Source organism: Mustelus asterias, chromosome 9 (genome assembly GCF_964213995.1).
Source record: "Mustelus asterias chromosome 9, sMusAst1.hap1.1, whole genome shotgun sequence".
Classification (NCBI taxonomy): domain Eukaryota; kingdom Metazoa; phylum Chordata; class Chondrichthyes; order Carcharhiniformes; family Triakidae; genus Mustelus; species Mustelus asterias.
The window spans coordinates 110,618,159-110,642,949 of record NC_135809.1 but is presented as its reverse complement, the minus strand read 5'-3'; the positions used below and the strand labels follow the sequence as shown (position 1 = coordinate 110,642,949).

At 46.7% G+C, this 24,791-nt stretch overlaps 1 protein-coding gene across 2 annotated transcripts in view; it reads right to left on the bottom strand.

The window, feature by feature from the left end:
* The window catches only part of irf7 (interferon regulatory factor 7), a 32,237-nt gene extending 8,003 nt beyond the window's left edge, over nucleotides 1-24,234 (bottom strand). For both annotated transcript variants that reach the window (XR_013498776.1, XM_078220836.1), the window contains exons 1-9: nucleotides 23,943-24,234; nucleotides 23,612-23,777; nucleotides 20,651-20,825; nucleotides 19,032-19,150; nucleotides 14,338-14,398; nucleotides 13,478-13,615; nucleotides 4,461-4,640; nucleotides 2,436-2,804; nucleotides 806-918 (exon numbers count right to left, since the gene is read on the bottom strand). Coding sequence is in view for 1 of the 2 variants with exons in the window: in XM_078220836.1 (XP_078076962.1) it covers nucleotides 806-918; nucleotides 2,436-2,804; nucleotides 4,461-4,640; nucleotides 13,478-13,615; nucleotides 14,338-14,398; nucleotides 19,032-19,150; nucleotides 20,651-20,825; nucleotides 23,612-23,777; nucleotides 23,943-23,956 (1,335 nt within the window). In the remaining variant the exon portion in view is untranslated. The remainder of the gene's footprint in view (nucleotides 1-805; nucleotides 919-2,435; nucleotides 2,805-4,460; nucleotides 4,641-13,477; nucleotides 13,616-14,337; nucleotides 14,399-19,031; nucleotides 19,151-20,650; nucleotides 20,826-23,611; nucleotides 23,778-23,942) is intronic.
* Between the last annotated feature and the right edge of the window lie 557 nt (nucleotides 24,235-24,791).

Below are 24,791 nucleotides of genomic sequence, written 5' to 3'. Positions count from 1 at the left end.
AGGGGAGGCAATCGGGGCCCCGTGGGGGATCAGGCTGCAGGTGGGGGGGGGGGGGGGGGGGGGCGGGGTGGTGCCCCCGGGCATGGGTGCCCTTGGGCAGTGCCAGGGGGAAAAGAGCCCATTCCCAGGGAGCACCTTAGCAAATGCCCATTGGGCAGTGCCAAGGGGGTGGGGTCCCACTGTCATTCTGCATTGGGATTGATGGTGGCAGGAGGGAGGCCAGTGATCTGGGCGGGGTGGGGGGGGTGGTACTGGAGATGGGGGCAGTCTGGGATCAGGCCATGGGGGGGGGGGGGGGTCAGGCCATGGGGGGGGGTCAGCACTGCAGGGGTCCCAGACCACTGCGTATGTTCAGCCTCCCGGGTGGGAATATGCCCCACCCCCTGAAATCTAATGATATTCAGGCTGGTGGCCTCTGCAGTGCAGAGTGTGGGAGGTTCCAGTGTGAACTCCCACTGTAAAAACCAGTGTGAATTACTCCAGATTTCCCACGAATTCAACATTTCGATTTTCTTTGGGAGAATTCCACCCATTATTTGTACCATTCACCTCAACCTTTCCTTGTAGTAGAGAGTTCCATGTTCCAACCAGTTTCTGGTAGGATTATCTGGTCACTTATCACATTCCTGTTTGTAGGATCTTGTGTGAAAATTGATTCCATCGTTTCCTACACTGCAACCAAGGTTTTATTTATTGTAAAACACTTTAGAACATCCCGAGTTTGTGAATGGCACTATATAAATGCAAATATCTCTTAAAGAGGTATCTCCAGAATTCCCTGTTGGATTGGCGAAGACTTTCTCACCTTGACCAGGATGAGTTTCTTGTTCTGAGTTTCCACTTGGAATCGTTGACCGAAGCACAGTAAGATGGTGCACTGCGGCACTCCACGTTTCTGCTGCGTGAATTCAATATATTCTGAAGAAAAAAGATGCCAGATTTTAATCTTCCCATTTTTAAACAGTGGGCCAACATTCAGAGGACAGGTTTTCTGGGGAGATTTTAACCTAACTGGTCACAAGAGACCCATGGAACTGGGGCTAGCGCTGGATTCATGCGCCCTGCCCAATTTTAGCCCCCATGGAGGAGTTGATCAAGGTGCAAATCCAGCATGCCATTAAACTCCATCCCAAATAAATTGTGGTCAAGTGGATTGGAAGATTTAAGGAAAGACAGTGGCCCAGGCCAATACTCTGGGGACTTTTGGAATTGCAAGTTAGAGCAGGATTTTCTGCACCCCACCCCTCTGCCCTCCCCCTCGGCGTGTTTTCCCCGCAGTGGAAGTGGCCACCACTGCCACTGGGATCTTCCAGTCCAGCCTATGTCTATGACACTTTGCCTAGCCTGCCTGCCCTGCCACCGAGGAACCTGCTGTGGAGTGGGTGGGGGGTCACCTTCAGCAGGACCGCAAGATCCCACTGGTGGCAAAAGCAGGAAAATCCCACACCTAGTCTCGGTAGTGGTGACCATCAAACTATCAGCAATCCTCTGGTTCATCTGTAGGAAATCTGACATCCTTAATCGGTCTGATCTACATTTGACTCCAGACCCACCAAAATGGCGACTCTTAACTGCCCTCAGCCAGCAGATCTCAGTTCAATTGAAATTAGGGATGGGCAACGAATGCCAGCCTTGCCAGCATCACCCATAACCCATGAAAGAATAAGCAGCAGAAAGTAGGTGCAGGAGTAGGCCATTCAGCCCTTCGAGCTTTCACCACCATTCAATATGATCATGGCTGATCATGCACTTTCAGTATCCCACTCCTGCTTTTTGCCCATACCCCTTGATCCCTTTAGCCACAAGGGCCACGTCCAGCTCCCTCTTGAACATATCTGATGAACTGGCCCCAACAACTTTCTGTGGTAGAGAATTCCACAGGTTCACAACTCAGAGTGAAGAAGTTCTTCCTCATCTCAGTCCCGAATGGCTTACCCCTTATTCTTAGACTGTGACTCCTAAATAACTCCATACCCACCATAAAATGCTCATAAATCATAGAATCCCTACAGTGCAAAAAGAAGCCATTCGGCCCATCTCGTCTGCACAGACAACAATCCGTCCCAGGCCCTATTCCCATAACCTCACATACTTACCCTGACACCAAGGGACAATTTAGCAAGGCCAATCAACCTAACCTGCACATCTTTGGACCTTGGGAGGAAACCGGAGCACCCGGAGAAAACCCACCAGACACAGGGAGAAAGTGCAAACTCCACACAGACAGTGACCCGAGGCCGGAATTGAACCCAGGTCCCTGGCACTGTGAGGCAGCAGTGCCAACCACTGTGCCACCCCTGCTGCGGTTGTTCTCAATTCTTCAGTCTCCTCCATTGGAAAACACTGAGGTAGTGGACACATTCACTGCAGTTAGCACAGTGGAAGCCAGGGCTACTTAACATTCGACAACAGAAACCAATTAGCAGGAAGCTCACCCCTCAAAAAATCTTTCAGGCTGAATAACTTGATCTCCTCATCTCGGTTCAGCTTCTGCAAACCCTCATTCTCAGACGTTTCCGAGTGAGCCCAAAAGACTTGGCACTTCCCCAGCCTCCTGGCGTAAAGGTTTTCATTTTTATGTTCCAGGAGCAGCCCCCCATCCACGTTTGACAAGAGACAGTTGGTGAACCTTTTCTGTTGGTGATCAATGATCTCCTCTGTACTCGGGAACTTGATATGCTGCAACTGAGCAAACCTCGCGTTCTCTTCATCATAATACAGGCGGCAGCCCAGGCCGTTGCTAACCGTGCTCTGCAGAACTTCTTTGCCACGGTAGTAAATGGTAATATCAAAATCTCTTGGAACTGCACAAAGAGGAAGAGGTTTAGTCAGCAAGTGGCTCGGATTTTACCCCGTGATCTGCAGAGTGAGGGAGGATTAAGCTGCTTTAGTAACAGGGCTAAATGGTTTCATTGTGAGGATGGCTGACACAGACCTGGCTTGTATTCCCCCGTGTACAAGAGATTAAATGATGATCCAATCGGAATATTTAAAGGGTTTTATAGGGTAGAGAGAGAGAGAAGCCTTTTTCTCTCACAGGGTGGCTAGAAGAAGGGCACTTTCAGGAGTGATGTCAGGAAGCAGTTCAATGTGGGGATGCCGGTTTTGGACTGGGGCGGGTAGTCTCACAACACCAGGTTAAAGTCCAACAGGTTGATTTGGAATCGCAAGTTTTCGGAGCGCTGCTCCACGAGCACTCGCCTGATGAAGGCGCAGCGCTCTGAGAGCTCATGATTCCAAATAAAGCTGTTGGACTTTAGCCTGGTGTTGTGAGACTTCTCACAGGAAGCGCTTCATCACACAAGGAATCTCTCTCCCTCAAAACGGCTGTTGACGTCAACTCAAAATGTAGAAATTGGGAATGATAGATTGTTCTTAAAGAATATATGTGACATAAAGATGATCAGCACAGCAAGGGTTCAGGTAGGACTGGGGAAACAGTACCGCGCACATTATGATGCGGAGAATCATTTGATAGTGGACTGATTATGGGGAGAGTCTAATTGAGTTGGCGTGAATTTAGCTCCCAGTCCGCACTATTCTTTGTGCACATAGTAATGTGTTACCAATAAAGACTACTGCTCAAGTATACAAGCCTCGGAACCTATTCCTTCCAAGGGTAGAAAAATCAAGTACTAGGTTTAAGGTGCGTGGGAAAAGTTCACAGGTCATGTGCAAGGCAAGTTTGTTTTTTTTTTACACAGAGGGTGGTGAATGTCCAGAACACGCTACCCGGGGAGGTGGTGGGAGCAGGTACGAAAGCAGCATTTAAGGGGCAACTAGACGAATACATGAATAGGCTGGGAATGGAAGGATGCGGACTCCGTAAGTGCATATGGTTTTAGTTTAGGCAGGCATCATGATCGACGCAGGCTTAGAGGGCCGAAGGGCCTGTTCCTGTGCTGTACTGTTCTTTGTTTTTCTTTTGAGATCTAGCAACAACCCTTACAATTGTATCGAATGAAAGACAGCTAGATGGGATTAGACACAGATCTTGTCATGATCGAATTGAATGGTGGAACAGGGCGGAGGGGCAGAGCACCGAGCGGGGCACTGCACCGGCAGATGGTGCCATCTTTTGAATAAGACATTAAAACCAAGATCTCACTTGACCGCTGTGGATGTGAAAGGTCACATGGCTCTATGTGCTAAAGAACAGAGACGTTCTCCCCATTGTCTTGTCCAGTGTTTATCCGCCAGCAGCATGGAAACTCAATGACCCCGTCATGTTGCTGTTTGTGCCATCGTGTGGTGGCAAACAGACTGCCCAATTTGTTACATCACAATAGTGGCAACACTTCAAAAGTTTTCCATTAGCTGTAATGTGCTTTGGATGTTCTGGGGTGCTGAAGGGCGCTAAAGAAATGCAAATCTTTCTGTACTAAAATTTATTTTTAAGTATGAAATGCAGAGATAGAATGAGTTGACACAAGGTTCGGCTGCTGTTCTGTTTGACGTACATTGTTGGAAGAGTTGAGAAGGGGCGGCAGTTCCGATTGCTGCCCCCAAAGCGGAATTCGGAGCGAGATTTGGATTCGGAGCGAGATTTGGATCCGGAATGTGCGCTGGCATCTCCTGGGCCACATTCTCCATGATGTGGGATCCTGGGATATGGAAAGGCTCCCACTGCTGCTCTAATACTTGGAACAGAAAAGAGTGATTCTCATTGCTGAAACCCGTCAACATAACATATAAAGTTTACAGTGCACTCTCCAAATAATGCCGGATGGGAGATAGCCATAGAGGTTTACAGCATGGAAACAGGCCCTTCGGCCCAACTTGTCCATGCCGCCCTTTTTTTAAACCCCTAAGCTGAACTCAATTGGCCCATATCCCTCTATAGCCATCTTACCCATGTAACTATCTAAATGCTTTTTAAAAGATAAAATTGTACCCACCTCTACTACTACCTCTGGCAGCTTGTTCCAGACACTCACCACCCTCTGGGTGAAACAATTGCCTCTCTGGACAGTTTTGTATCTCTCCCCTTAAACCTATGCTCTCTAGTTTTAGACCCCCTACCTTTGGAAAAAGATATTGACTATCTAGCAGATCTGTTCCCCTCATTATTTTATAGACCTCTCCAAGATCACCCCTCAGCCTCCTACGCTCCAGAGAAAAAAGTTCTGGTCTATCCAGCCTCTCCTTATAACTCAAACCATCAAGTCCCGGTAGCATCCTAGTAAATCTTTTCTGCACTCTTTCTAGTTTAATAACATCCTTTCTATAACAGGGTGACCAGAACTGTACGAGGTATTCCAAGTGTGGCCTTATCAACGTCTTGTACAACTTCAACAAGACGTCCCAACTCCTCTATTCAATGTTCTGACTGATGAAACCAAGCATGCCGAATGCCTTCTTCACCACTCGGTCCACTTGTGACTCCACTTTCAAGGAGCTATGAACATGTACCCCTAGATCTCTCTGTTCTGTAACTCTTCCCAACGCCCTACCATTAACTGAGTAAGTCCTGCCCTGGTTCAATCTATCAAAATGCATCACCTCGCAATTGTCTAAATTAAACTCCATCTGCCATTCGTCAGCCCACTGACCCAATTGATCAAGATCCCGTTGTAATCAGAGATAACTTTCTTCACTGTCCACTGTGCCACCAATCTTGGTGTCATCTGCAAATTTACTAACCATGCCTCCTATATTCTCATCCAAATCATGGATATAAATGACAAATAACAGTGGACCCAGCACTGATCCCTGAGGCACACCACTGGTCACAGGCCTCTACAACCACCCTCTGGCTTCTGCCAAGAAGCCAATTTTGTATCCATTTAGATACCTCACCCTGGATCCCGTGAGATTTAACCTTATGCAACAGCCTACCATGCAGTACCTTGTCAAAGGCCTTGCTAAAGTCCACGTAGACAACATCAACTGCACTGCCCTCATCTACCTTCTTGGTTAGCCCTTCAAAAAACTCAGTCAAATTTGTGAGACATGATTTTCCACTCACAAAGCCATGCTGACTGTCCCTAATCAGTCCTTGCGTCTCTAAATGCCTGTAAATCCTGTCTCTCAAAATACCTTCCAACAACTTACCCACCACAGATGTGAAGCTCACTGGCCTGTAGTTCCCAGGCTTTTCCCTGCAGCCCTTTTTGAACAAAGGCACAACATTTGCCACCCTCCAATCCTCAGGCACCTCACCTGTGACTATCGATGATCTGAATATCTCTGCTAGGGGACCCGCAATTTCCTCCCTAGCCTCCCACAACATCCTGGGATATACCTAGAAATCATAGAAACCCTATAGTGCAGAAGGAGGCCATTCGGCCCATCGAGTCTGCACCGACCACAATCCCACCCAGGCCCTACCCCCACATATTTACCCGCTAAGCCCTCTAACCTACGCATCTCAGGATTCTAAGGGGCAATTTTTAACCTGGCCAATCAACCTAACCCGCACATCTTTGGACTGTGGGAGGAAACCGGAGCACCCGGAGGAAACCCACGCAGACACGAGGAGAATGTGCAAACTCCACACAGACAGTGACCTGAGCCGGGAATCGAACCCGGGACCCTGGAGCTGTGAAGCAGCAGTGCTAACCACTGTGCTACCTCATCAGGTCCGGAGGATTTATCTACCTTGATGCGCTTTAAGACTCCCAGCACCTCCTTCTGTAATATATACACTCCTCAAGACATGACTATTTATTTCCCCAAGTTCCCTCACATCCATGCTTCACGCGGATGTCAATAGGATGGGGACCTTGGAGTGTGGTCCAGAGGAGACTCCCTCTCAGCCAGACCCTGTTGGATTTGTGGTTACAGCCTCCCTGTATTTGCTGGATAGAGCTGCAACCCTGTGTCCCAGGCCAAATGGGTCATCACTGTATCCCTGCTGAGCTCAATGCTGCATTATGGAATGCTGAGTAATGATAATTAATGCATTCTGCTTTCATAGAATCATAAATCCCTACAGTGCAGAATGAGGCCATTCGGCCCATCGAGTCTGCACTGACCACAATCCCAACCAGGCCCTATCCCCCTAACCCCATGCATTTATTCTATTGTAGCTTAGCTAGTCCCCCTGACACTAAGGGGCAATTTAGCATGGCTAATCCACCCACCCCTCACATCTTTGGCCTGTGGGAGGAAACCGGGGCACCGGGAGAATGTACAAACTCCACACAGTGATCCAAGCTGGGAATCAAACCCGGGTCCCTGGTGCTGTGAGGCAGCAGCGCTACCCACTGCGCTACCGTGCCGTCCCTTTGTATTTACTGGCTTCATGAAAAGAGCTGAGCCTTGGGAGGTGGGGGGTGTTGACACCCATCACCCTGCTTGGGATCTCTGCCGCTTTACCCTCATGGATTAGAGAACAAAGAACAGTACAGCACAGGAAACAGGCCCTCCAAGCCTGTGCCGCTCCTTGGTCCAACTAGACCAATCGTTTGTATCCCTCCATTCCCAGGCTGCTCATGTGACTATCCAGGTAAGTTTTAAATGATGTCAGCGAGCCTGCCTCCACCACCCTACTTGGCAGCGCATTCCAGGCCCCCACCACCCTCTGTGTAAAAAACGTCCCTCTGATACCTGAGTTATACTTCGCCCCTCTCACCTTGAGCCCGTGACCCCTCGTGATCGTCACCTCCGACCTGGGAAAAAGCTTCCCACTGTTCACCCTATCTATACCCTTCATAATCTTGTACACCTCTGTTAGATCTCCCCTCATTCTCCGTCTTTCCAGGGAGAACAACCCCAGTTTACCCAATCTCTCCTCATAGCTAAGACCCTCCATACCAGGCAACATCCTGGTAAACCTTCTCTGCACTCTCTCTAACGCCTCCACGGATTGGGGTCTCTGCAGCTCCAATGCCCAGGTTATGGGCTAGACGAAGGTCATGTTTCTGCCTCATACATCTCTCCTCTGTGTAGAAATGGCAGCCATTCCGTACCCTGTCCATCTTTCTGTAGGATTGGATCAGAAGTGGTAAAGGCCAGTGAACCGATGGTAAATCCCTCTTACCCTCCAGGGGATTGTACCCAGCCAGATTGGGGGCAGTCAGAGAGGAAACCCCAGTGGACAGCAGTGGCTACAACCATGCCCCTATATCCAGCACAAGGCCATGAGACATAGGAGCAGAAGTAGGCCATTAGGTCTATCAAGTCCACTCCGTCATTCAATGAGATCATGACTGATCTGATAATCCTCAACTCCACTTTCCCGCCTTATCCCCATAACCCTTGAATCTCAGCTTTGAACATACTTAATGACCCAGCCTCTACAGCTCTCCACAGTAAAGAGTTCCACAGATTCACCAACATCAGAGAAGAAATTCCTCTTCACCTTAGTTTTAAAAGGGCGATCCTTACTCTGAGGTTATGCCCTCTCTTGAACAAGAGGAAACATTCTCTCAGCATCTACCCTGTCAAGCCCTCTGAGAATCCTACATGTCTCTATAAGGTCTCCCCTCATTCTCCTATACTCCAATAAGTACAGACCCAACCTACTTAACATCTCCTCACAAGAAAATCCCTCCATACCGGGGATCAACCTAGTGAACCTTCTCTGGACTGTCTCCAATGCCAGCATATCTTTTCTTAGATAAGGAGACTAAAACGGATCACAGTATTCCAGATGTGGTCTAACTAGTGTCTTGTTCAGTTTTAGCCTGGCTTCCCTATTTTTATACTCATCCCCTTTAAAATAAAGGCCACATTTCATTTGCCTTCCCAATTAGCTGCTGGATGTCTTGGGATATCAAGAAATGGCTGAAGGCGATAGATACTGCAAGCCTATAGACACTGACAATATTCCAGCAATAGTACTAAAAACCTGTGCTCCCTAGAACTTGCTGCGCCCCTAGCCAAACTGTTCCAGTACAGCTACAACACTGGCATCTATCCAGCAATGTGGAAAATTGCCCAGATATGTCTTATACACAAGAAACAGGACAAATCTAACCCGACCAATTACCGCCCAGTTTACTCTTGATCATCAGTAAAGTGATGGAAGGCATCATCAACAATGCTATCCAATGGCACTTACTCAGCAATAACCTGCTCATGGACACTCAGTTTGGGTTCAGCCGGAGTCACTCAGCTGATGATTGCACCATGTTCAGTATAATTCGCGATTCCTCAGATACTGAATCAGTTCATGTCCAAATGCAGCAGGACCTGGACAATATCCAGGCTTGGGCTGACAAGTGGCAAGTAACATTCACACCCACAAGTGCCAGGCAATGAATATCTCCAACAAGAGAGGATCTAACTATTGCCCCTTGATATTCAATGACATTAGCATCACTGAATTGCCCAATATCAACATTCTGGGGGTTACCATTGACCAGAAACTGAGCTGGACGAATCATATAAATGCTATGGCTATAAGGGAAAGTCAAAGGCTAGAAATCCCGTGGTGAGTAACTCACCACCTGACTCCCCAAAGCTTATCCCCCATCCACAAGGCACAAGTTAGGAGTGTAATGGAATACTTTCCACTTGCCTGGAGAGTATGGCTCCAACAAAACTCGACACCATTCAGGACAAAGCAACCCACTTGATTGCTGTCCCCTTCAACAAGCATTCAATCCCTCCACTACCAATGAACAGTGGCAGCCGTGTGTACCATCTGCAAGATGCACCGCACAAACTCACCAAGGTTCCTTAGGCAGCACCTTCCAAATTCACAAATACTACCATCTAGGAGGACAAGAGCAGCAGATACCTGGGAACACCAGCACTTGGAGGTTCCTCTCAAAGTCACTCACCATCCATTTGCAAACTTGGAAATAGTGCATTCACTTTCCTCGTCCAAGTCATTAATATATATTGTAAATAACTGTAGCCCCAACACTGATCCCTGTGGCACTCCACTAGTTATAGGTTGCATCCTGAAAATGCCCCTCTTAACCCAACTCAAATGTCTTCTATCAGTTAACCAATCCTCTATCCATGCTAATATACTATCACCAAAGCCATGGGCTCTTATCTTATTAAGTAGCCCTTTTTATGCAGCATCTTACTAAACGTTTTTTGGAAATCCAAGTATATTACATCTACTGGTTCCCCTTTATCTATCCTGCTGGTTACCAGCTCAACAAAATCTAATAAATTTGTCAGGCATGATTTCCACCTCACGAAGCCATGCCAACTTAGCACAATTATATTATGTATTTCTAAATGCTCTGCTGTTATATCCTTTAATGACAGACTTTAACACTTTCCCGATGACAGAAGTTAAGCTAACTGGCCTATATAGTTACCTGTTTTTTGTCTCCCTCCCTTTTTGAAAAAGGGTGTTACATTGTCAGTTTTCCAATTCTCTGGGACCGGGTGGCACGGTGGTACAATGGTTAGCACTGCTGCCTCACAGTGCCAGGGACCTGGGTTCAATTCCCGTCCAAAAGACGTGCTGGTTAGGTGCATTGGCCATATGCTAAATTCTCCCTCAGTGTACCTGAACAGGTACCAGAATGTGGTGGCTAGGGGATTTTCACAGTAACTTCATTGCAGTGTTGATGTAAGCCTATCTGTGACACTAATAAATAAACTTCAAAACTTTTTCCGAAATTAAGGATTCTTGGCAGATCACTACCAGTGCATCCACTAGCTCTGTAGTTAGTTCCTTCAATATCCTAGGATGCAACCCATCAAGTCCAGGGGATTTATCAGCTTTTAGTCTATTGTTTCCCTAGTACTTTTTATTTAATGATAGTTATTACATTTATTTTGTTTCCCTCCCCCCCACCCTTTTGCCCTGAATATTTAGCATTTTTGGAATGTTATTAGTGTTGTCTACCAAGAAGACCGTGCAAAGTATTTATTCAACTCCTCTGCCATTTCCTGGTTCCCCATTATTATTTCCCCATCTGATTCTCTAAGGGGCTGATGATCATGTTAGCCCCGCTCTTCCTTTTTATAGATTTAAAGAAGCTCTTACTGTCCATTTTTATATTACTTGCTAGTTTACCCTTACAGTTTATCTATTCCCACTTTCATTTTTGTTCATGTTTGTTGGTTTTTTTAAACTTTCCCAATCCTCTGGCTTACCACTAGTTTTTGCCAAATTGTATGTTTATGCCTGAAGTTTAATACTATCCTTAAGACCATGGTTGTGATTTATCCCATTCCTAGAGTGCTTGTTCATCACTGGAATCTATCTTTGTTGTGAATCATGAACTATTTTCATAAATGTCTGCCAATGCTAATCAACCGTCTTTCCTGCTAAACTCCTTTCCCAGTCCACTCCAGTCAATTCTGCCCTCATTCATAGAAATCATAGAAACCCTACAGTACAGAAAGAGGCCATTCGGCCCATCGAGTCTGCACCGACCACAATCCCACCCTGGCCCTACCCCCATATCCCTACATATTTTAACCACTAATCCCTCTAATCTATGCATCCCAGGACACAGGGGCAATTTTAGCATGTCCAATGCACCTAACCCGCACATCTTTGGACTGTGGGAGGAAACTGGAGCACCCGGAGGAAACCCACGCAGACACGAGGAGAATGTGCAAAAATCATTGCTTTGCAATTACCCTTATTTAAGTGTAGCACAGTTGTTTCTGACCCATGTTTCTCACTCTCAAACTGAATGCTAGATTCTACCATATTATGGTCACTGTTTCAAATGGGATCTTTTATTTGGAGATTGTTTATTAAACCTCCTTCATTACACATTACCAGATCCAAAATAGCCTGATTCCTGGTTGGATCCACACACACATGGGACGGAATTCTTCCAAAAAAATTCAAAGTGTCAAATTTGCGTGAAAACTGGAGTAATTCACGCTTTTTGTTTGAGTGGGAGTTCAGAGAAGAATCACCCACACTCTGCATTGTAGAGTGCACCAGCTTGAATCACATTACAAATCAGTTGGCAGGGTCCTATTCCTGCTGGAGAGGCCAGCAGCATAGCGTAGGGACAAGATACTAGCGGGCCTGGAGACTTCAGTCCTGGGCCTGCTAAAATATATTTAAATGTGCATTCGAATAACATATGCAGCTCCCCACTGATTTCTGGTGTGGAGCTGATGCTGCTGGAAATCCGGTGCTGGGAGGCACTATTAGGCGCCGCTCGAATCTCCTGGCCCACTACACTGCGGGATGGGAGAATCGCCCCCATTGTTCTAGGAAACTCCCTGAATACAGTAAAAGAATTCTTCCTCTTGGCTACCTCTGCCAATTGGATTTTCCCAGTCCATATGAAGGTTAAAGTCACCCACGATTAATGTACGGCCTTTTTTTTGACACGCCCTTATTATTTCCTTATTCTCTGTTCTACAATGTTAGGGGGTCTATAGACCGTGCTCACCAGTGTCTTCTTCCCCCTCCACCCAAATGGATTCTACATCATCTGATCCAAGATCATTTGTTGTACTCCATCTCGTACTAACAAAGCTACCCCACCACCCATTCCTTCCTTCATATATCCCTGAATATTTAGTTCCCAGCTTTGATCTCCTTGTAACGGCTCTAAGATCATACCCATTAACCTCTGTTTGCGCCACTAATTCATTTATTCTTTGCCGAATGCAATATGCATTTACGTGAAGAGCCATTCATTTTGCCTTTTTAATCATTGCTTTCCCCCTTCGACTCGATGTGCTGCTGCTTTTTTAAAATGTCTATAAGCTCTCTCTCTTCCTGTCATACTCTGGGTATCATTACCTAAATAGCAGCCTTGTGATGCTGCCATTTCCTCTTGCTTTGTAAGCCTACACATCCCCTCTCCAGACCCATCCCCAATAGTTTAAAGCTCGCTCTACTTCCTAGTTATGCAGTTTGCAAGAACATTAGTCCCAGCACCGTTCAGATGTACAGTAAGTAGTCTCACAACACCAGGTTAAAGTCCAACAGATTTATTTGGAATCACGAGCTTTCGGAGCACTGCTCCTTCATCAGGTGAGTGGAAGTTAGTTCACAAACACGGCATATATAGGCAAAGACACAACTGCAAGATAATTACAGGTTGGAATGGAAGTCTTTACAGATAAAAACAGTGTGCGTGGAAGCTCGTGATTCCAAATAAACCTGTTGGGACTTTAACCTGGTGTTGAGACTTCTTACTGTACCCACCCCAGTCCAACACTGGCATCTCCATATCATGATTCAGATGTAAGCTGTCCAAACAGTACAGCCCTCACTCCCCCATAAGGCTACCATGAACTGAAACCCACACCAGTCTTTGGGCCACGGACTCATCTAATTTTACGCATCCTTTGCCAATTTGCATGTGGTTCAGGTGATAATCCAGAGATTATAACATTGAAGGTTCTGTTGTTTAATTTAGTGCCTGGCTCCTCAAACTGTCTATGCAGAACCTCTTTCCTCATTCTACCCATGTCATTGGTAACTACATGCACCATGACAATAGGATCCTTGTCCTCCCCATTGCAAATTCCTCTCCAGCCCGGGACAGATGTCCCAAACTCTGGCACCCGACAAGGCCCATATCTGTTTGAAGAGGGGGATGGGGGTGGGTTTAACTCAGCAACTTTCTTTACTCACCACTGGGCACAACTTGGGCTGGGGACACACTGAGCACTTCCTGGGGAGGGGTGCCCAGAGGCACCTGTAGATCGCTGTGTCCATTCATTACTTGGTTAAAGACGTCTGCTGAATTTAACAGGCCGGGAGCCATTTGGTCTTTAAAAAGGAAACAAAAAAAAAGGATTGTTTTTTCAATATCACATTTCCCAACATCCCAAAGCACAGTAAAAGTCAAAGTTAGTGAAACACTTCTGGAATGTAGTCAATCTTCCGATTTGCACACGAACAAACTCTCACAAATCTTTAAATGCCGTGTCAATCTAGTGAATGTGCTGCACTCCCTACAAGGTCAATCTATCCTTCTTGAATGCCTGCTATTAATGCAATGTTCCTCATGGGGGACGGGGCACAGCGCTCCATAACCGTACTGTTCCACTGGGTAGAAACTGGGAACTCAAGGAAACAGCCTGGTACGGTTGTGTAGCTGGATCGGAGAGTATCTGAGGGAACAGGGATTTCAGCTGGGAAGTCTGCGGTCTCCTGAGATGTAGTTTTAATTCCTGAGAGCTCAGTCCAACAATTCATTCAGGTGGGGAAGCAGTCGGAGTGAGCAGGTCCAATCCACAACCCTGGAGTTTTGGCGGCTGGAACTATTGTATGGAGGGGATGGGGAAATGGGATGAAGCTGGGGGTGGGGGGGTGCAAACACTCTGGCCCACAAACTAGCTGTAAATGCACTTTGCACTCTGCTTAGAGCTGCCGATAAGGAATATCTAGTTGCGTATCGTGTATCCCGCTGGATTCTCCGCTCCAGAATTTCATGCAACCTAACTTCACCATCATAACACAGAACCCAAATCAATGAGAAAAATACTGACCTGCAGGACTGTCCGACAGATTCATTAATCCAAAATCTGGAATGCATTCATCCAGCTGTTCCTAGTTCAACAGAAACAAGGGGGAACATCTGTATTTGAGTCTGTTAGCAATCCCCAATCACGTAATCAGACCCCGTCACACTTAGCGCAGGATGTGATTATACTCAGTGGTTATGTTATTAATGAACACATTTACTAAGCAGATTTCAATTGCTGCATGGGCAGATCTTGCACTGGGATTTGTGTCACTCACCCACCTCCTCCTCCCTCCCTCCCATTTTAGTCAGATGGTTGTGGGTTCAAGTCCTACCCAAGAGACTTGAGCACATTTCCCAGTCTGGCACTCCCAGTACAGTACCGATTTTTCCACATTGCGATATAATCGGAGGACTACAAAAAAATGGATTGTTTGTTCATTTGGAGAGATCATTGGTTTGCTTTATAAAGATATCTGATCAAGCAGAAAGCTTTGTACTATTTTTAAAACATCAGATAGGGTAAATAAATTAAACATTGGGTCAAAGGAAGAGCTGGCTGGAGCCATCACTGTTACACAAACACACAAGAGAATTCCAGCAAAACCTTATTGATTAATATCACTCCCAGTATATGAATACTGCTGCAAATACTTTTTAATTCATTCGTGGGACATGGGCATCGCTGGTTGGCCAGCATTTATTGCCTATCCCTCGTTGCCCTTGGAGGGCAGTTGAGAGTCAACCACATTGCTGTTTCTCTGCAGTCACGTGTAGGCCAGATCAGGTAAGAATGGCAGATTTCCTACCCTAAAGGATGTTCGTGAACAATAGTGCAATAAAGGTGAATGGACTACCAGGCACTAAATATAAAAGGCGTGGGTAGGCTGAAGAAAGTCAATGGAATTTATTAACTCAACTTGCTGAGCTATCAAGAGTTTTAATCCCAGGAAAGATCCAGTTTCACGGACCCTATCAACCATCACGTGCCAGAAACTATCCATTATCAACGTTATATCATTATGAGGTGGTGATGGCCTAGTGGCATTATCACTAGACTATTAATCCAGAAATTCAGCCAATGTTCTGGGGTCCCAGGTTCAAATCCTGCCATGGCAAGTGGTGGAATCCAAATTTTATATTTTAAAAAATCTGGAATTAAGAATCTACTGATGACCATGAAATTATTGTCAATTGTCAGAAAAACCCATCTGGTTCACTAATGCCCTTTAGGGAAGGCAATCTGCTGTCCTTACCTGGTCTGGCCTACATGTGGCTCTAGCACCATAGCAATGTGGTTGACTCTCAACTACCCTCTGAAATGGTCTAGCAAGCCACTCAGTTCAAGGGTGACTAGAGATGGACAATAAATTCTGGCCAGCCAGTAATGCCCATGTCCCACAAACGATTTTTAAAAAAAAATCTAATTGATTGTTGGATATGGTTGATGTCTTAACTGCCTGGGATTGACATTAGTTAATCAGCAAGTAAGCTTCCTTTTAGCATCAGAGCAATAATAGATATATCAGTGACAAACAGAACTGCAGCCCCTCGTCACTTATTTTGCCCCAGCAGTTCCCACCATGGGTTATTTACAGCAGCTAAATCTCCCATGTCACACAGTAGGGTTCATTAGAACGCGACAAAAATAACTGAAGCGAATGGATTCTTTTTCTTTTGAAACAGTTTACCCAGCGATATTCTTGCTGTTTCTTTCTACTTCAGTGTAATTGGCCGGAATTTTCCAGCTGTTCCCACGGGCGGGATCTTCCAGTCCCACCGACAACGAACCAGTCATGGGTTTCCCGGTGTCAGAAGATGAATTCAACGGCAAATCCCGGTGACAACGGTGGGACCAGATGGTCCCGTCGCCAGCTAATGGCAATGCGGCCTTTGCCAACACAAAAAACACAGAGGGGGTGGGGGAGGTGGGGCAGAAAATCCTGCCCAATGTCACATTTGCAAATACTGTCTGTGTGAGTTTCCTCTGGGTGCTCCAGTTTCCTTCCACAACCCAAAGATTTTTTTGATTTATTATTGTCACACAGTGAAAAGTATTGTTTCTTGCGCGCTATACAGACAAAACATACCGTTCATAGAGAAGGAAAGGAGAGAGTACAGAATGTGGTGTTACAGTCAGAGCTAGGGTGTAGAGAAAGATCAACTTAATGCTAGGCAAGTCCATTCAAAAGTCTGACAGTAGCAGGGAAGAAGCTGTTCTTGAGTCGGTTGGTACGTGACCTCAGACTTTTGTATCTTTTTCCCGAAGGAAGAAGGTGGAAGAGAATGTCCGGGGTGCGTGGGGTCCTTAATTATGTTGGCTGCTTTGCCGAGACAGCAGAAGCGTAGACAGAGTCAATGGATGGGAGGCTGGTTTGCATGATGGATTGGGCTACATTCACGACTCTTTGCAGTTTCTTGCGGTCTTGGGCAGAGCAGGAGCCATACCAAGTTGTGATACAACCGAAAGAATGCTTTCTATGGTACATTTGTAAAAGTTGGAGAGAGTCATAGTTGACATGCCAAATTTCCTTGGTCTTCTGAGAAAGTAGAGGCGTTGGTGGGCTTTCTTAACCTAGTGTCTGCATGGGGGGGGGGACCAGGACAGGTTGTTGGTGATCTGGACACCTAAAAACTTGAAGCTCTCGACCCTTTCTACTTCGTCCCTGCTGATGTAGACAGAGGCATGTTTACCTTTATGCTTCCTGAAGTTGATGACAATCTCCTTCGTAGGTTAGGTGGATTGGTATAAAGGGTTATGGGGATTATGGCAGGGGAGGTTTGGGCCTGGGTAAGTCAGTGCAGATTTGGTGGGCCAAGTAGCCTCATTCTGCACTGTAGAAATTCTATTGGTTTTAATCTGTTGCACAGTTCCACACACTCCGCATGTGACATAAAAGACATGAATTTCTATCGTGCTTCTCACAACCACAGGACGACCCAAAGCATTGTGCAGCCAACTTTTTGAAGTATAGTCACTATTGGAATGTAGGAAATGATGCAGCAAATTTATGCACAGCAAGATCCCACAAACCACACTATAATAAACGAGCAGCTGTTCAGATTTTTAGTAATGTTAATTGAGGGATAAATACTTGCTGGACCACACAGTGGGGTGGGAGGGTATCTCTTGCTATTCTTCTCCATTCTCACCACGAGATGTTTCACACCTATCTGAGAATGAAGCCTGGGCCTCAGCACTTCAGCAGAAAGACAGCACTTTGTACAGCGCAGCACTCCCTCAGTACTGCCCTCTCCGGCAGTGTGGCGTTTCATCAGTACTGCCCCTCCCAATATGGCAGCACTCCCCCAATACTGCCCAGGAGTGTCCACTTGGACTCAGCGTTTGAATTTCTAGAGTAGGACCTGTACTTTCTCTACACCCTAGCTATGACTGTAACACTACATTCTGCACCCTCTCCTTTCCTTCTCTATGAACGGTATGCTTTGTCTGTATAGCGTGCAAGAACCAATACTTTTCACTGTATACTAATACATGTGACAATAATAAATCAAATCCACAACGATCGGTCTCAGAGATGTCCCCTTTCAGTCATGACGAGACCACAATGATGAGCGACTGGATCAGATTGCCTTCTGCTTGCTGGAGATTAGGAAGTTGTGGGTTGAGCTAGTCATAGAAACATAGAAGCAGGAGGAGGCCATTCAGCCCTTCAAATCTGCTCTGCCATTCATCTTGATCATCAAATTCAACATCCTGATCCCCCTTTCCTCCCATATCCTTTAAGCCCCAAAAGCTATATCTAATTTCTTCTTGAAATCCGACAACGCCTCAACTACATTCTGTGGTGGTGAATTCCACACATTCACCACCCTCTGGGTGAAGAAATTTCTCCTCACCTCAGTTCTAAAAGGTTTACTCCTTATCCTCAAACTATGACCCCGAGTTCTGTACTCCCCCACCATTCTTTCTGAATCTACCCTGTCTACCCCTGCTATAATTTTATAAGTTTCTATGAGATCCTCTCTCACTCTTCTAAACTCCAGTGAATATAGTCCTAACTGACTTAGTCTCTCCTCATATGACAGTCCTGCCATCCCAGGAATCAGCCTGGTAAACCTTCGCTGTACTCCCTCTATAGCAAGGAAATCTTTCCTCATAAGGAAACCAGAACTGCACACAATACTCCAGATGAGGCCACACCTATACAATTGCAGCAAAACATCCCTATACACAAATCCTCTCGCTATGAAGGCCAGCATACCATTTGCCTTCTGTACTGCCTGCTGTACCTATGACCGATGCACAAGGACTCCAAGCTCTCAATGGGTATCCACCTCTCTCAACTGATACTCATTCAAATAATAATCTGTCTTCCTATTATTGCTACCAAAGTCGAGGTGTTTAAAATTCAGGGGAGATCGAGAACGTCTTTTTTTCTTCAGTTCAGGAATCCAGAAACAAGCAAGCGGCACGTCACAAATCAAGCTAAGCCAGTTTAAAGATGCACCCGGAAATTAAACAGCCTGACAGACTACGATTCTAAGAATGTGGAATTCTCCCCGCAGCCATGAATCCAAAATCATTTGCAAGAGAGACAGTTACTGAGAAAAGAATGCAGCTGACTACTGTTATCTGGAGCTCTCAAACTGGTCAATGACCAACTCCGGGATCACTGCTTCCCGCTCCATGTCCGGATATCCCGGTTTAATGATGGTTCGAAGCTCAGCACAGCAATGTCCCAGATCCCATCCTACCTGAAGTTGAAATGTGAAGGAATGCTGGGGGTTGTAGTGTGCGAAGTTGGGCTGGGCCGGGTTCGTCTCTGGACTGATGTACAATCTTGAGTCTGGATTGTCATCATCCTGCGAAAGATCTGAAATCATAGCATCAAACAAAAAAAAAGATTTTAACTTCTATTTCAAATATTTTTTCGCAAATATCCCGAGTCACAGGACGATCCAGTAAGAAGTCTCACAACACCAGGTTAAAGTCCAACAGGTTTATTTGGACTCACGAGCTTTCGGAGCACTGCTCCTTCATCGCGTTCCGTCACCTGATGAAGGAGCAGCGCTCCGAAAGCTCGTGATTCCAAATAAACCTGTTGGACTTTAACCTGGTGTTGAGAGAGTTCTTATTGTGCCTACCCCAGTCCAACGCCGGCATCTCCATCTCACAGAATGATCCAGCACAGAAAGAGGCCATTCAGCCCTTTGTGGCTGTACTAGCTCTTTGAAAGAGCTATTCGATTGGTCCCACTTCCCTGCAATTTGTTCTTTTTCCTTCTTAAGTAGTTCTCCAATTCCCTTTGAATCTACCTCCGCCATCTTCGGAGATAGCACATTCCAAACATCTTAAATCCATGTCGAATGGCTACCAACCCTTCTGCCAATAAAAAGTTATTTAGCCCGTCAAAACACTTAATAATTTTTAACATCTCTATTAAATTTTTTGCTTAACCCTCTTCGCTTGGAGGTGAAGAGTTCTAGCTGCTTTGTGGTGAACAACTCTGACCGCTCCAATCTCTCCACATTAACTGAAGTCTGAATACTCAAGCGGGGACGTAACTAGTCCCGTGGGAGTAACTAGTCCCAGCATTGGTCACTCAACTCGCGAGCCCCACGGCCAATCGGAAAGTGAACTGACTCTTGGTTAGCCAATTCTTGACCGAAATGGCACAGATTTGCAACAGTCTTTCGCCAGCTGCTCTCCACCACTTTCCCCAAGGACCACAAGTAAAGTTAAAGTTTATTTATTAGTCACAAGTAGATTTACAGTTACTGTGAAAACCTCCTAGTCACCACACTGGCGCTTAATCAGGTACATTGAGGGAGAATCTAGCATGGCCAATACACCTAACCAGCACATAGAACGTGCAAACTCTGCACAGACACAAGGGAGTGGACAATAAGTACTGGCTTTGCCAGCAGCAGCCATATTTCATGAACAAATCCAATGTCAAACGTCTTCCCCCTTCCCCAGGTCCAGTGGCTATTTAATCTAATAAAACAAAAACGTTTGCCAAGATTGGAGTTTTAAAACACGATTCCTGCCATAGAGATTTTTTAAACTATCACAGCAGCATAGTCCCCATGTTACTGTTGCTATTTATTGATCTGAAGCTGATAGAACAGGTTACAGCTGCAATAAACTGCAGCTCTGAAAGAACACGGTACACTTATACCAAGATGCAGATCATCAAAAACACCCACACACAGACATCCATAGAAACAGGCACAGGCCATCTAGCCCCTGTACAGCCTGTTCTGCTATTTAATTAAACCATAACTGATCTGTCACTGGTCTCCAGGCATCTCAGTCCCTTTCTGTGATCTAGAACATTTAAATTGCGTCTAAGTGTACGAGTGGTACATACCAGGAGCTGGAGTGGCCTTTTGGTTGGTGATGGCATAGACTTTATGTGGGCTTGAGTCGTCCTTCGAGTTGTCCGCAATCAAACTGAATGAGTCGTTAGTGTTGAGGGCACATCGGAAGTTAGTTTTCCATTTGGGAGGACCGTCGGTGAATTTCCCACTCACTATGGCCCAACCCTGAAAAAGAGGGGGCAAAATTCTTGCCAATCAACAGCAGTGAAGAATACCAGTATGGAGACGATTCAGTACTCCAGCCATACTGCCCCTCTGGCAGTGCGGACCTTTCTCTCTGCCACCCCTCCGGCACCCCCTCCCCGCAATCCCTCCGGCAGTCCCTTCGTGCAATCCCTCCGGCACTCCCTACGCGCAACCCCTCTGGCAGTGTGGCACCCCCTCCATGCAACCCCTCCGGCAGTCCCTTCGTGCAATCCCTCCCGCAATCCCTCTGGCAGTGTGGCACCCCCTCCATGCAACCCCTCCTCCGCGCAGTCCCCCCGGCAGTGCGGCACTCCCTCTCTGCCGCCCCTAAATAGCTATTGCCATACCTCCCACGAGTAGATATTGTGCCAGAGGTTTGGGGGTGAGCTGATAAGCAGAAATCCTCAATGTTCTACCCACCTCACACGTTGCTAACCACAGGGCAGCAAAGTGACACTGTCAGATTAACAACATGCTCAGAGAGCGATAACTCAAGCCCCGTTTCCCGTTTGACGTTTCAATTACTGGTTTTTAGATAAAATCAACTGATGAATCACTACTTAGAAACGTACACATGGGAGGATCTTGAACCGAGACACAACAATGGAACTGAGCTAACAGACTGCTGACTGTGGGGGGGGGGGGGGGGGGGGGGCGGCACGGTAGCCCAGTGGTTAGCAATGCTGCCTCACAGCACCAGGGACCTGGGTTTGATTTCCGGCTTGAGTCACTGTCTGTGTGGAGTCTGCACGTTCTCCCCATGTCTGCGTGGGTTTCCTCTGGATGCTCCAGTTTCCTCCCACAATCCAAAGACGTGCTGGTTCAGTGAATTGGCCATGCTAAATTCTCCCTCAGTGTGCCCGAACAGGCGCCGGAGTGTGGCAACTAGGGGATTTTCACAGTAACTTCATTGCAGTGTTAATGTAAGCCTATTTGGGACTTATTAATTTTACAAATTAAAGTAAAGTTTATTAAATCAGAGCACTGGGAGGTTACTAAGTTGATAAATCAGATTTAACTAACTCACAGAACTGGAAAGGAAATATCTAACATGCTCAGTCCCCTCTCTGATGGGTAGGAGATCTGATATTTATCTGTTACTCTAAATCTCCACACAATTCCCTCTGCTGTCAAGTAGCAGACTGCTGTTGGTACACTCTACCAACCACCTGGTCATTGCCCAGTGGGCACTAGCTGCTCATCACTACCCGACAGAACCCAGATTCTCAGCTAACAGTTCACCGAGCGATTCCGAGGAGGGGTCTCAGTGCACCTCCCATCTGAAGCTCTCAGCTCAATGGACTGGGATCACTGTCACCCCCAGCCCTCCACCCCTGTCCCAGCAAAGGGAGCAGCAACCAGGGGACATCCCTTCAACCTGCCTCGAGGTGGACATCATGTACGTTCTGCGGCAGCAAGCAATGTAGTGTTTCTATATGAAGCACCCCCACAGCAAGGCAACATGTACAAGCTGTGCCGTGGGGTTCATTCATTCAACAGAATTCACAGGACATTCCCCACTGAGATTTGCCGCCTGTTCTGACTTTAGAACTGACACTATTTTATTCTTATTAGTGTCACAAGTAGGCTTACATTAGCAATGTAATGAAGTTACTGTGAAAATCCTCTAGTCACCACACTCCGGCGCCTGTTCGGGTACACTGAGGGAGACTTTAGTATGGCCAATGCACTTAACCAGCACGTCTTTCAGACTGAGAGAGGAAACTGGAGCATCCGAAGGAAACCCACGCGGGGAGAACGTGCAGACTCCGCACAGATAGTGACCCAAGCCAGGAATCAAATCCAGGTCCCTGGCATTGTGAGGCATCAGTGCTAACCACTGTGTCACCATGCACCCTAAACCACTGATTTTCCATATTTCATGCCAACATTAAAACAACAGACTTCCAGCAAAGTTATAATTTAATTAAAACGAGCTTAATCGTTGACTGTGGCTTCCTTCAAAACCCAAACAATTCGAACAGAAACCACACCTGGTATACGAGTCAATATGTGAAAGAGTTGCACATAGTTGTGGAAGTTGCTATCTAACAGATATCGCAAAGTACTTAGCCAATTAAGTATTTTAAAGTTAGTAATACAGCGACAGGAAACCGACACTAGTCCAATTTGCATGCAAACAGCAGTGAGGTTAATTATGCAATAATCTCTCTTGGCGTTGTTGGATATAAACATTGATCAGGACACACTGTCAGAGGGCTAGCACTATCTGCAGGTCAGCACTGAGGGAGCGCTGCACTATCGGCGGGTCAGTATACGTTCCTACTTTTCTTCAAATTGATGCCACTTAATCTTCATATTCACCAGAGGGGACCTCACACCAGCTTCTCATCAGAAAGACAAGCCTCCCTTTGCCGCACACCTCCCCCCACCCCCCACAGCACTGACCCTCTGACAGTACAGCGCTCCCTCAGCACTGCCCCTCTGACAGTGCAGCGCTCCCTCAGCACTGCCCCTCTGACAGTGCAGCGCTCCCTCAGCACTGCCCCTCTGACAGTACAGCGCTCCCTCAGCACTGCCCCTCTGACAATGCGGCACCCCCCACAGCACTGACCCTCTGACAGTACAGCGCTCCCTCAGCACTGCCCCTCTGACAGTGCAGCGCTCCCTCAGCACTGACCCTCTGACAGTGCGGCGCTCCCTCAGTGCACAACGCTACTTCACTGCCAAGGATGGGAAAACATTTATTCTCTCCAAATGCAAACGCATTAATTCGAAGCCGGGGGCCGCTCTGCCCTTCATACCTTGAAGATGCTGTAATCATCCTCACACAGGTCCTGCCTGCCAGCGTGTTTCCAGGGAATCCGGAATATGGTCTTCTCGGGGTCCAGCCAGCACAGCCCGTGGTAACTGCCACTGTCAATCTGCTCCATCAGCCAGGGTCTCAGCTGCGGTTTCTGTTTATTCATTCTGTAAAGAGCAAAGTGGATAAGGACAAAGGGGGTTTGTTATGTCTGACAGGCAAGGATGCAGGATAATAGAAAGCAGTGAATGTTACAAAAGGTGCAAATTATAAATATAAAATGGGTTTTCCCCTGGCCCAATGCTTCGTGTCTGCAGGACAGAATGAGTCACCTTTGCTTGCCCATTGTCGTCACTCCAAACTTCACCACCACAGCCTGCCGAAACCTCAATTCAAAAGCAGCCCGCAAACTCCAGCCTGTTTTATAGTGAGGGTTGGAGCAGTCAGTTACATCACATGCTGCCACCAACCCGCTGTAAAAGCCCCTTCCCTCCCTCCCGGAGGAGGAGCTCACCCTCTCGTTCTGTGGTTTAACATCTCGCCACAACCTTCAGCCGCCTGGGTTGAAAAACTTAGGGGCGGAGAGTCTAACCTGCCAAATATGGCAATCCAGTTTCCTTTCTCAGAAATCACGTGAAATCGACTCCAGTTTGCAACTCGCTGTATTTCCTGAGTTTCACTTTCTATCGCCGCACTGGTTCATCCGAAGCAAACAAATTATTGGCCATCTATTTGTTCCGGAGGCTGGACGTTAAACAGCATCTGTTGTCACAGGTATCCCCAGTTAGTGATAAGGAAGGGGATGTTGGGGTGAATCGCTTTCATTTTTCACATCACAAACGCTTGAGGAATTTTTGTTTGTTAATCAGTAATCATTATTGAGAAATAATTCAAAATGTACAACTCCAGCCCCCAAACCCGCCCATTGACACCCTATTCTGAGGGAGTGCAGCACTGTTTGAGGGGCAGTACTGAGGGAGTGCAGCACTGTTTGAGGGGCAGTACTGAGGGAGTGCAGCACTGTTTGAGGGGCAGTACTGAGGGAGTGCAGCACTGTTTGAGGGGCAGTACTGAGGGAGTGCAGCACTGTTTGAGGGGCAGTACTAAGGGAGTGCAACACTGTTAGCAGGGCTGTACTGAGGGAGTGCAGCATTTCAGAGGAGCAATACTGAGAGAGTGCA